This window comes from Anabas testudineus, chromosome 3, assembly GCF_900324465.2.
Source record: "Anabas testudineus chromosome 3, fAnaTes1.2, whole genome shotgun sequence".
NCBI classification, from domain to species: Eukaryota; Metazoa; Chordata; class Actinopteri; order Anabantiformes; family Anabantidae; genus Anabas; species Anabas testudineus.
This window is the reverse complement of record NC_046612.1, coordinates 19,611,870-19,625,808: the sequence shown is the minus strand read 5'-3', so window position 1 is coordinate 19,625,808 and position 13,939 is coordinate 19,611,870. Positions and strand designations below refer to the sequence as shown.

The window sequence follows — 13,939 nt, the reverse complement described above, 5'->3', positions numbered from 1 at the left end:
GAGAACATATTCTCAATTAAACTTTTTTGGTTATGCACTCATACTCGTGTCCTCTCTGAGGTATGCTTGATTTTACAAGAGTAAAAATAACAAGGGGAAGTGTGTTGGCTGCTAATTCTCAGTATGCTCCTCTGAGCCTCAGACAAAGACATATTGTATGTCAACGGTGGCCGCATCTGTGGTGTGATGCAGGGACGGAGTGTCAAGAGCATGGATGCACTCAACCATGGCAGCATGCTTAGTGCCACATAATACTGGTATTGCACAATCTCCCCCTGACCCATTTTTTGTGTTACACACGCTGAAGTCAATTTTCTGCACATTTCATGCGAGGAAGAAGCAGAAAAAAAATGTGAGAAACTCAAACGTTTTGCTGCTCACTTTGTAAGCTGATACCTTCCAGTTTACCCTTTGAAATGTCACAAGAAACAAGTAGAAGTTGGCAACTTTTTCTCTCCGATCTCTTACGCTGTTGTGCTTTTGCTGCTATGTCATCAATGCTAGAGTCAGGTACTATGGGTAGTCACTAAATAAACCAAACATGTGCATCCCTCAACAGGAACCCTTACATAAATGACAAGTGTGAGGTTGTGGTGCCATCCCATATTCAGCATATTCCACAGAGACAGTGTGGACAAAGAGAGTTGGGAAGTGAAAGTGGTACTGATATGATTAGAAAGGCATTGAGGGAGGGAAGGAAGAGAAAGAGAGCACAAGTGCATGAGACACAAAGAGAAGCTGGATCTTTTTCCTAGAAATGTTTAATTGGCTTTTGGGCTTCAGTAGCACCCAATTAGCATGCTTGTTACATGTGAACCCCAAAAGCTAATTGGCCTGAGAGGAGAAAGCTGCATGGCCCTGAAAGGAGAGAGCAGGATTCATTTGAAGATCCAATAGCTCCAATAGCAGCACGTTGGGAGGCTATTTGGGAAACAGTTGTAAATAACATTATAGTGCTGCAATTGTAAATATTAAACATTTCCTTCCTGCCTTTTATTGCCAGACAGTGTTTTAAAAGACAGAAAAAATAATGACTGTAATAAAGTTTATAGCCAATCAAAGGAAATTATTTAGCCATCAGCTGTGTGATCAACAGCTTACCTGATCTACACAAATTGTCCTGATGCAAACGGGGAGTGCTAATGGATTGTGCATAAAATGCAGTTTGACCCATGTCTGTGTGTAAATGTCATAGGAATTAATCATATCTGGAGCTAAATCATTCACAGGCATGACCTAACCTGTCCACACTCTGTACAGTACCACACTGCCCTACATCTGGGAATATGCTGAATTCGCAAGTAAACACAACAGCACTACGAGCTCACCAAGGGCAAGAGGCTGAATCTCTGATTACATTTACTGTACAAACTGTAGCAGCAGGATCTGATGCACAGGACATCAAGAGCTCATTATGCTCTTTACATGCAATTAATCAAACAATGTAAACAAAGCTCGCTTCAGCCACAACAGATAGAGCTGAATTCCCTGGTGGCAATTCATATGCAGTACACACAGTACAATGACTGGTAAATACAATCATTTCAATTATGGAAAATGTAAAAGTCACAGTGAAATCACATCTTCCTGCTGAGACCACACAGATAATGTATACACAGACACATACAGCATTGTGTCTTCTCTCTGCCTCACTGTAAAGTCTCCTTTAATAATATGCGCACATTGTCTTACTATGCAAATATCTGCAATGCGCAGGATAGTCCTATAGACAAACATATTTTGTAAAAATGTAAGTATGACATAAAGGGCACACAAGTAGAAATACAGCACTCCTGCTGATTTCTGTGATTATCTGGACTAATTTCATGAAGAGATGCCTACTACAGGTCAACCCAATGTCCAAAAAAGGTGGGCGGCTGTGTATAATAACAGAGAAGAATAATTTGGAAATCATTTAAAACCCATATTGTATTGGAAATAGTGCAAAGAATAGTAATGGTCAAACGACTCTAAGAATTTAGAAATGGTTGCCATGTACTGACTTGCAGGGTATCTGAGAGTTTGCCATTACGTCAGCATGTGATATGTTCTCTTTGATTTCATTACATTATATGTCTTAATAATTTGCTAATGTTGATACAATCTTCAGTGTTGTGGCTATTTCTGGCTGAAACTAATTATTAACTAAAATGATTAAAATAGTTTTTCTAAGGTATTACACTGCTGTTCAACAAACACAACTTTACGGATAATGAACAGACAGTGGGATTTAATGTTTCCTTTGTCAAACAACGTGCTCATCATCATGGTACCAGTACCTCAACTTCTGCCCTTTTTCTTTCCTCCAAAAAGCTTCAGCAAACCTTAATACAGAGCACAAAGTGGAAATCTGAGACAGTAGATGTTCTTATCTCTCTATTTTCCTGTGGACAGATGCCAGAAGCAGTATACGACAGGCCATGCTCACAATGCTCTGGCTTTGTCTGACACAGACCAAAGCTGATTGGTCATCAGGTCAACAGTTCATGAAACACACGTGCCTACACCTTTTACCCAGTTCTCCTTATTATTTGTTGGACATCTGTTGGCTCTATGTAAAAGGACGGTTTGCAAACTGCTAGACTGGATTTAACATTTTAGGTCTCAGTGAAGACGCCACAAGGACGTTGCGTTCTAATCAGAGTTGAAGGCACAATTTAGCTTTCTCCAAATGTGAACCCATACACACTTGGGAGACAAGGATACAAAACATGATGACATTAGGCAGACAACTGTCCAATCAACACGGTCAAATTTGCATTTAACCTCATATGGCACGACTGTGCAGCTGCTATTGTAAATGTGATTTACCTGCACCAACCTCGTTTTTTTTAGGCAGGATTAGTTTGTCCAGTCTAAAAATGCTTTTCATGTTAATTCTTGTGAAAAAAAGAGATTATGGTTTTTTTTTTTTAAATGTCAGATGTCTCACTGGAACAAAATTTTGATTTCAGGTTGCATGACAGTCACACAGTCACAACTAGACTGCACAATTCAGTCTGTAATGCTGTGTGGAGGAGCCACTGAACTGGCAACATTATGCGACCGAGCATTTCAAACCATCAGGCCATAACAATGACAATGAGTCTTGTCCAAAAGTGTAACCTCTCCCAGTCTTTGTCTGAGTCTGTCTGTCTCCCACTCCCATTTTCTCTCTCTCTCTTTGTCTCATACATTCATGAACACACACCCAGAGAAAGACAGAACATCTTTATTAGCCTTCTGTATGCAGGCTGTGCTCATGAGATTGCAGGACTGACCCCTCGCTGTGAGCTGTGCGGGGGAAATGTTTACCAAAACCCCACAGTACATGCCATTAACCTCTTTCTAGATCAAAGACAAACAGGTATGTCCCTCTATGAGGGCAATAAAGACAGGAACACCTATCCAGGACCATCATGACAATCATCTCATTAAGAAGCTGTGGGAGGCAGTAACAAGACAGGGAGCCCAGGCTCTCAGGGACTCTTCCGCTGCAGTTTTCCAGTGTGCCTAACATTCAATGAAGTACTTATGATATGCAATGAACCATAAACAACTGATTAACCCAACAGTGAGGTAATATGTATAACCCCTCCACCTCCACCAACCACTTCTGCCCTCTGCCTCCTCTAACTGCCCTCCTTTACAAACCTTTGAAAAAAGGGTTTCTCAATCCCTGCTTCCTTCCTTTCCGACCTCGTGTCTCTTCCTTGTTATCTTGCTCTGTCTCTCCATACTACTTTCTCTCCCTGGAGATTTAGAAGGATATCCTGAGGCTCTGATTAAAGCCCAAACCTGGGAGGGTGAAGGGGGCCAGTGAGGAGCCTGGGCACTAGAGCAGCTTCTCCTTCTGAGGATCCCCTGGGCGTAATTCAATCACACCTTGATAATTCCCCTGATGTGAGAGTCGAATCCCCCTAGCACATATCAAGTACCGATAGACAACACAAGCTCATGCTCATCCCAGATTGAGGGTCTCCTCCTGGGTGGGCTTAAGAGCCCACTACTGGGTATATTTTACCAGTGTCGTATGAAGAGGCCATTATTTTAATTGAAAAAGTTACCCGCCTGCCAAAGGCAAACAATAGAAGACAGGGGAAAATATGGGGGAGAGAATTAAAACAAAAACACCAGATGGTGATATACATGGTAAAAATGATTGTTTATACTTACTGTTTGATTATATGTGATAATGAGAATGGGATTCCTCAAGGCAATTAGTGTCTGCAGCAGCCATATTGTGAGAGGACAGGGGAAGGACGGTAGGGGATGTTATGAAAGAGCACTTATCAAATATCTCCGCCGAGGTGATTAGTGTAATAAGACACTGCAAGGTGAGATAGGCCAGTCACACTCTTTTAGTGCGTCTTCACGCATGTGCAGGTGTGTGTAGGTGAGTGGGTGAGGAAACGTGTGTGAGCAAGGAAACAGACTAAGAAGGAGTCTGAGTGGCTCTTTCCATCTGTTTCCATATCTGTGTGTGCATGTAATGTATACAATGTTCCCATGCATCCCATTGTGTGTGTGTGTGTGTGTGCATGCGTGAGTGTGTGATATGATTCCTATGTTAATGTAGGTTTCCATGTCATGCTGGGTGCCACTAGGGGCTTTAGCCTATGACAGAGGGTAGATTTGGGGCACTTACCCCTGGCAGAGTCTTCTGTTCATGGAGGGCGCTCTGGGCCTTCAGTGCTGACTCTCTGGCACAGTATGTTAGAAAGGCACATCCTACAGTATCAGGGAGACAGAAGAGGCATACGCTTATTCCACCACACAACAGTTAGATGACTTTCCACCCCATTAATAATAAAAAGAAGAAGTCAAAAAACGTATGATTAATAATTTATGGTTCAATTAAAAGAGAAGAGAACATTTAATGTGTGTTGTGCTTCTTAGGTTGCAGCCCTGTCTTCTGACAATTACACTGCTATGCAACTAAACTGTAAAGGCAATTACATCTTTGTAGAAAATACTGTATAATCATATAACTATTATGTTGTGTACTGAGGCAACATATTTTTTTAATTTTTAATTTTTTACACTACTTTTTTTGAACCAATTTAAATGTATTAGTATAAAGTGCAGCACTGGGAGTGTCCAGTACATGGTTAGGTTTAGGCAAGACAAGCACTTAACAATATAACTAATGAACCGTTACGTATCCACTGCAGGTTTGCTTTACGTAAAAGTATTGTCAGACACAGACGATATTGATCATGTCCATTTATTTAATAAAGAAGGTGTTAAAAAAACAAATAAGGAGGTACAAAACACATTATTTCTACACAAAATCAATGTGTCTATAATGCATACAGTTTGTCACCATGTGAGAAAACCAGTTAATCTTTAATTTCTCAGTGTGTGCACTTTACAATTGTCCATGGTTGCCATGCCTACAGTACACACAGTCTGAGCACTATTGGAAATTAGACACTTATGTGGAAAAAGAGAAGTCTCTGTTTCATTGTGCTGATCTGACTCTGATCTCTCCAGATGCACTGAAATGACATTCAATCTCTGCCAACGCACATTGGTGATAGTCAAATTAAATGACAACTTCTAGCAGTTCCAATAAAGTGATGTTTTAAAACCTTAACGTTATTTTATAAAGTTAATGTTTCTGTTAACATCAGTCTCTTGAAGATCCAAACTGACATTATATTGACATTGTTTGTCCATTGTTAATATTATTAACATATTCAATAACATTTCACAGAAAATATACTCTTTTGAAAAAAAAAGTCTTGGTCTGTCTATGAGGACTGATGTAAGTTGAAAATCACTCCTGTCCAGATAATTATTCAAATCATTATTGGTTCAAATGGTGTTAGTTACAATCGTTTAACTTATTAGACCCTTCCCCAGAACAAGCAATGATGGTTTTTTGTTTTTATTCTAATTTTTGGTTCACATCCTTCACATCTGCTCTAATTAGCCAAGAGGCTAGCATATTCTTGTGTTGCTACAATTATTTAAAGCCTTACAGCAATAGTTTAAGTCATACGTTGTATGTCATAAAAATCTGGCTGGATAGTGTAGTGGTAAGATTATCCCCCTCCATGTGGGGGACTGGGGTTAAAATCCTCTTGTCTTTAGACAAGACCTCCTTACACTTACATTTGTACTTTGTACATCACTTGTAAATTGCTTTGGATAAAAGAGACAAATACTAAATGTAAATATAAAAAAAATTGTTGTTTGCAGTTTTAAAAGCATGTATACGTCCTTTATTGCAAGTGGACTCCTCACGTGTGTTTTTATTGTTTTAAGTGAAGCAGCAGCTCGACACTCAGCTCAATACAGGTTGAGTATATTTTCTAAAATTAGTAAGTATTGTTAATAACTAGATTATTTTGTTAAATTAATTTTAACAAATAGATAGTCTAGGTAGAACATACTCATTAAAATATGTTGTATTTAAACAAAATACTTTAATACAGTTTATACTGTGATAGCAGTTTAGTTGTACAGGAATGTCATTTATTTTTAAGAAAGCATTGACCAGTGTGTAAAAATTAAAGAATTAGAAAAGATTTTTGAAACTTTATTTTTCTTTGTCATCTTTATGTAATCTTTAAGCACATGTGGACTGTAATGGGAGCTGATTAGATATTTAAATTTTTGTTCTCCTATGAAAAGCATGTGAATTCACTTGGTAACTTTTTAAATGAACCCAGAGATTTGTGATTTCAGTCTTCCAGACTTCCCGTCTACGCACGGCCATAATATAAGTCCTACAAGCTACATGAGTTTTACAAGCTATTGCCAAAAACATGTATTATCTTAAAATGGAATTCATATACTCCGTTGATAATTTGAGTGTAGCTCTCTGAAGTTAATAGCTCTACACCCTCAGAGAAAATAACATGCTGTTTAAGAAAGAAGATTAAAATTTCTGTCAAGAATATGACAATGACTTCAGATTAAAATTACTATACTTTTTTTTCTGTCTTTGTTTTTCATTCAGTATAGTAAAATGAACAATAAGAAAATAATACAGCAACATGTTCCACATAATGTATGCAGCTAAAATGTTAAACCTTAAGAGAGTGGTCATGCAAAATGCTTAGTCACCCCAGATCAGTGATTTTTTTTAAATAACTAAAACATATGAATATTATTTTGTGATGTGTGATCATTTTTATGGTTACTGATACAGAGAAATGGAAAAAGTGACACAGTACGTTTTAGTCTGTCAAATAATTTAAACTCTCTGGTGATGAAACTGTCCCATACACATCTCCTCAGACTGTTCTTTGAAGCTGCAGTATGTAATTTTTTTTACTAATTTTGTTTTAGTTAAAATATGCCCCAAAACATATCTTAATGTGGAGAGGTGCTGTCAGAGGCTTCTCCCACCCAAACGTATTGAACAACCTGGCAGCAGAGCAGAGAATTTCCCTTCTAAAGATTTTTAAGTGAGGCGCCTTTTAGCGCCTCAGAGAAGAAGAAACAGAGAAGTCTGGTTATTTCTGCTTGACTGGTGAGTTTTGTGGTTTTTGAATTTACTGTAATTTCTTGAGATCTGAAGGCTGGGCAGAGCTTAGCAGAGCATAGTGAAGCAGGAATAGGGAGGGCGAGCGATGCAGACAGGGAGGATTTTGAGTCTCGCACAAGCCAAAAGTTGCATTTTGTAGAATTCAGGAAAACAAAACAAAAACATATTAAAAAAAAAAAAAAAAAAAGTGACAGCTTTCATTAAAAGGTGAGTAGTTGCTCTGTTACATGCTTGGCAGAGCTGACAGTGGGTGACCCCATTCAGGAGAGGTTTTGCACTGTGCAGCATAATTTCCCATTACTACATCTCACACCTGCTGCCAAAGATTCCCATGGGTGATGATACACACACACACACACACACACACACACACACACACACACACACACGCACTCATATATACAGATGATCCCCGGCATGCAGCACACAGCACCCATCACCTCCTAAAACCCAGCAACACATTCTGGCACCCAGCCAAGAGAGCTCCCTTTCACAACAACCTTCACCCACCTCTACAACTAGGCAGTTACTCAAGAGGAAAAATCACCTAAATGACACTGATGAAACAGCATGCCACACAGCAAAGCAGAAAAGTTTGGGAGCCTAGGGAAACACTCTTCATCCTTTCTGACATTACAAAACTGTGAAACATGAGCCGAGACCTCCTGGGGGGCATGTTCTAGCAACGGCTTATGGGAATTGTAGGCTGTTGCCGACATTCGTTTGCACTCTGCTCTAACCGTTTTTTATATTTTTCACCTCATTGCTTTGCAGATGTTCAGGCTACATTGTGACAATCTCACGATTCACCTGAGTATGAAGTTAGAAAAGACTTCGCCACAAAGCACCACACCGATGGAGCAGTGGTGGCAAGTTTTGTGTATAAAGTTTACCAGTAAAAAAAGTTTTATTTGGCCATTGTCCTTCAAGGAAAGGAGCTTCGGGCTGCCCTGGATCTTTAAATGAAACACAAACTGCAAAAAGTGTGATAAAACTGTGTCACTTTCTCTTTTTCTTTTTATTATAAAGCTGTATTAACAAAAAATAAAATAAGAAATAAAATATGAATAACTGTGGTGAACTAAAAATCCAATATCTTCCTCTGTATTGTAGTGTAGTCAAAGTAAAAGTAACTAAATTAAAGTACTTCAGTAAGTTCAAATATGTTAACATTGTACTTTAGGGATTAGTTACTTACCACACATTATATTTATTGCTGATACCATCAACTAAATGGTATTACTTGCTTTCCTTTCATTTTAATTGGCCTCTATTTTGAATGCAGAAACTTTATTTTAATGGTTTGTTCTTTTTTTTCACAGGACAGTGACATTGCTATGTTTACTGGGTAAGTTCAGTTTGTCCAGGAGCACATTTTAAGTTGCATTGGAAACAACTGAACCTATGTCAACAAACTGTAAATCCGTGTAGCTGCTTTAAAGAAAAAAAGTTAGCTATTTCAAATGACTTGCTAAACTTTTTGGGGAGTGGAGCCTTTAATATTTAGTGCTGGCTCAAGGGACATTTAAAGCCCAGAGGAGTCAGTGAAAGCCAGTTGTGGAACAGATGAGCATTCAGCTTGAAGAACATGAGGCACAATGATACTGTTGGTGGGGATGTTAACAGAAATGTAGCAGCTGGTAGCAGGTTAGGGCTGTCAGCTCAAAATTTTAAGTTGACTAATTGGCATGAGATTGCATTCACACTTGCAAGTTATCCCACATTGTTTCCCCCTTGATATTAAATGCAATCATGGAAATGGATCTTTCAAAATGCTGCTTTCATTGAATTAGAAAAATGCAAACTAGTCTCTAATGTGTGCACAACACTACCACAAAAAAAATTAACTTTGACAGCAAATGCAAACATAATGTTCACTGTGATGAATTACAGAATTTACAAAACTGAAGCACGATGTAAATCTTTAACAGTTAAGTCGAGATTATTTGTGGAAAAGAGGATAAAACCACTCCCTCAATGCTTTTACTGAAAGCAAATCATTGATGTAACATTTCAATTTTCCCATATGTCATCATAAATTTGAATTAACCAAGTACTCTAAAGAGTGGAGGCTGGAAAAAGCCGGACACATGAAGTGAGACGATGAAGAAAAGAAACACATAGACAAGGTTCAGAGATTAAGGTTAGTAGCTCTGGTTCAACTGCAGGATGAGGTGATGAGCAGTTTAAGTGGAGTGAAAATAATACTTTGGTAGTAAAAAACAGTTTACCACACTACAGCTGCAGATAGGGTCAAAAGTTTAGCAAATTATATTATAAGGCAAATTAAAAAGCGCTGCTTCTAAGTGGTTTAAAGAGAAAGCAGCAAATGTAGAACGTGTCATTGCGTTTGTGCGACATGTTTTGGGTAATTACTTTAAGAACTTTTCTTCTAACTATTTGTTTTAAAATGGAAATTAGTATGTGCTCACAATTGCATGCATCCAAGCAGTAAGAGTAAATTGTGTTTTTTAAGGCATCAGGTACTTGTAATTGAAATCACCCCATAGCAAATTTGTATAAAATTTCAATTCATTAGCAGCGAATTCATGAATCATGATGAATTTGCTCTCCTTCCGTCTCCTTGCTTGTCTGATCCAAGGATGTTCATTAAACTGGAAAAAATGCTAATTGATTTCCAAAATATATTTCGCGCTCAAAAAAAAAAAAAAAAGTAAAACAACTGGATGCTGCAGAATATGACTAATACAATGTGAGGATTCATTCATGGCTTCATGTTTCTGTTAACTCCACTATTACCCACAGACGTCTCTCCATCTTTCATTTTATCCATCCTCTTTTGGAGTAGTTAGCTGTCTGGTTCACACACGGCCCCCTTTCTAATGATCAAAGAGGTCATCTGTAGACTTAAGCTACACCTGTCACTCAACTCGCACAATCTGTCAGTCACTGTCTCCCTCTTCCTCTGCACCGCTCACACTGTAGATAAAATAAATAAATAATCAATACATACATGGACATTTAACTCTGTGGCTTTTACTAATAATCTACAGAATTGAATTTCACATAAAACCACAAAAAAAGTCTGCAAATTGAAAAAGACACTTTTGGATTTGTTGTTACATTCTATGGCTCATTTGCAATTAGATATTAGTGCCCTACTGAGGGTTACTTTTGACATTTCTATGCCTAAGAGGGTTTTTTATGTCAATTTGGCAGGCTATTTATAGCCAATTACACTGCATGGACCTACCAAGGAGAGCAAAATGGATGAGGATATTTAACAACTCTTTGTGTCTGTTCCTTCTGGCTGTGTGGTGCAGCTCAGAGTCCCTCCTCTCAGCATCAGAGACGGATTGATAGATAACGCTACTCAAGCAAAAGATTTGCCCCCCACTAACATTCAGCATGTCTGAACAATGCATGCGTTCTGGCACTGACACTAAGTATTATGATAATGTAGTGCTCAGCGAAATGATGGATATTAAACAGCACGACCTGGCTGCACCACACACTGACGAGCACCGTGCCCACCAATAGTGTCAAGTCATCCCACGCGCTGGATAAGGCTCCCTGACGACACACAAACTATCAAATCAACATTAAGGCCGATGGTTTCTAACAACTACGAGGCAGGATGCAATCGTCAGTAAAAAGAAACAAATGAAAAACATTCTCTGGATTGACTTCAGCACGAAAACACATTCCATCATTTAATTGTATAGAGAAATATAACGTATAAAATTCCCCAGATATTCAGATCTGAATCAGTCCCTGAAGACGCTCTAAGAGCCCAACGTAAAATTCGCAAATCACAAAACATCTGTTCAAATTGATTCAGTACAATCTGCATGAATTAGTCATGAGCAAACATGACATATTTTGATCTGCCCTTAAATCCATAATTATGGCGCAATTCTGTGTCACAGGATATGGGCTGTGAAAAAGGGTAGTGCTGCAAATCATCCATTAGGTACGGCTTACTAACTGATACCAGCAGCCAAACACATCATCTATCTGAAATCAAATCTTTCTCCACCGCAAACTTAGTTCAAAGATGGATTTCGAAGTGGCAGTCAAACTAAATTTATGGCACTGCAGTAAATCTTTATGAACTTTGTGTTTTTAGGGATCATATAACCGAACCCGTTCTTTCCTCCGCCTCTTCTGTTACTCTGCTGTGGAAAACGATTACATCACTGTTACTGATAGAAACGTGAATTAGAGTTGTGATGATGTTACAACATTTAAAGCCTCCCGGGCCTCTGACCTAACAGCTAAACGCTATCCTTTGGCATATTGTGGGTTTTTGAGGACAAAATAAAACTTTTTAAATGAATGCAATTAGCAGACAGTGCACCAACGAATACTGCAGAAGCTTCTGTTGTACAGAAGTGGAAGAAATGACTTGAGCTGCTACAGTGCTGATTCTAGTTGCACAGATTGGACTTGATTGTACAGATTAGTATCATTCACCCAGACAGTACAAGCTCAGGTTACTGTTATCCACTGGAATGTAGCTACAGAGATGAAAATGTATTGGCACTCACCGGAGGGATTTCTACAGGATGGCAGTGAGTGTTGGATGGTGGGTCATGTGACCAACACCGAGAGGCTAAAATGTCCAGGCCTCACCATCAACCAGTGGCACTACTACTATACAATCAGCTGGATTTTTAAAATTCGACACACACACTGAGTTCAGTATCTGTTTTGGACTAATGCAGTTTAAGTTTGCTTAATCAGTGTGATGGATCACCAGCAACCGATCATCATTTCACTCTTTCACCACTGATCCCCCTTAAACCTGCAGTAATCCTTTTTATTTGGCCCTGCACTGCCGTGCAAGTGCAACACAAACGTATTATCACCTTTAAAATAGATCTGACAAACTTGGTAGGAAACACTTTGTTTATTTGCTCATGAAGCAAACTTGGAGCTGTAGCATACAATTGAAACTTCTTGATTCATTTCAATATTTACTCCTCTTTGAGCTCTGTGCTAAGCAAGACGTACTTCTTTCAACAGCTAGCGCTAACTTTTTTTAGCTATTTACTTATTGCTGTGTCCTAACATGACCCTATGAGAGCAGCCAGAGTGAAAGTGGTGCGCCAGAAAATCAAAAACCATACATTTAAAGATACTAAATTGCTCCATCGAGCCAAGTGGAACTGTAGCATCGGGTGATAATTCTCTGCAGGTTCATCTCTACTTTAAATGAACATGTATGTTAGTGGTTTGACCTACTGTCAATTTTAAAGTCATTGTAATGGAATTATAATGTGATGCTGAAGGAATGAGGTGCCTTTGTTAAACAGAGATATCTGAAACTAATAAAAGAGTATTTTTAGCGGAGGAGAACCTTAATATGTCTGGAGGAACAGGAAGTCGAATAAGTTAAATTTAGAATAAAAACATTTTAAAAATAAAATAAGTTTAATATTACAGTTTTATATTACAAAGGCTGAATGCATGTACAAGATGGTTTATATGGACGACTTTGTGCTGGTGCATGTGTATGTGAGTCATATATTTTACCTTTGATTGTCCTACAACAACTTTTCTCACTTTCAAAACAGTGTCGTGTTAAACTGCTGAGTTACACACAAGATAATATTCTATACCTACTTCTATTTTATTGACGACACTAATCTTTTTTTTTTTTTTTTGCACTTCCTTCAGTCTACAGGTGTCACACTGACGCAGACAGGAGGCACGAACATAGTTTACGTGAGAAGCCAATAAGAAAAACTCATCCAAATAATGCATTGGGGAAATCTGATTAAAAGTGCACCCCGGTGCTCCCAAAGTGACTTTGAATGTCAAGCAGGATGAAGTGGGCATAATGCATATATCAGTGTGGCCTTAGTGGAGGATGATTCGAACGGGTGCCTGTCTTTAGAACAGGATTATCATTCCCAAGACAGGCATCCTCGAAAGTGTTGACATTCAGGGGACGGCTGAGGACAGGCACAAACAATGTAAACATCAGAAATATTGTTTTAATAAATTATCAGATTCTGTGGAGGAGGAACAAAAAGAGGAGGCGTGGGTTGAGCACCAGCAACTGATGGCTGGAGGAACAGGTGGTGCATTGAGACTTCCAGGGCTGCACACACAAGAAGGCAACGCTGAACCGACGCTCTTTTCTCCCTCAAGAGCGTTTGACTCGCACTGATCAATATCATGAACTGTAGCCACTAGCTTACATATCATACATAATTTCCCTGCCTTGTGAATAGATTATTTTTACTGAGAGTGAACTGATGTGCGTTCAGTGCCACTCGTGTTTGTGTGCATATGTGGTGTGTGTGTGTGTGTGTGTGTGTGTGTGTGTGTGTGGGAGAGAGAGAGTAATTTAAAAGTCTATTTAAAATTACAACATAATTAACAATCTAACAAACTATCTATAAATTAGCATCACACACAATCAGAAGTAGCAGTTTCATAGCCTGATATTATTTTCAGTGCAGCATAGTGCTTTAGCTCATAATAAAA

The 13,939-nt window shown here is 38.7% G+C and overlaps 1 protein-coding gene across 12 annotated transcripts in view; it reads right to left on the bottom strand.

Annotated features, from left to right (window-relative positions):
- si:dkey-205h23.2 (CUGBP Elav-like family member 4) overlaps positions 1-13,939 on the bottom strand; it is a 123,277-nt gene that overhangs the window by 107,722 nt on the left and 1,616 nt on the right. For all 12 annotated transcript variants that reach the window (XM_026378319.1, XM_026378321.1, XM_026378322.1 and 9 more), the window contains exon 2: positions 4,628-4,710. In XM_026378319.1, coding sequence (XP_026234104.1) covers positions 4,628-4,710 — 83 coding nt within the window. The remainder of the gene's footprint in view (positions 1-4,627; positions 4,711-13,939) is intronic.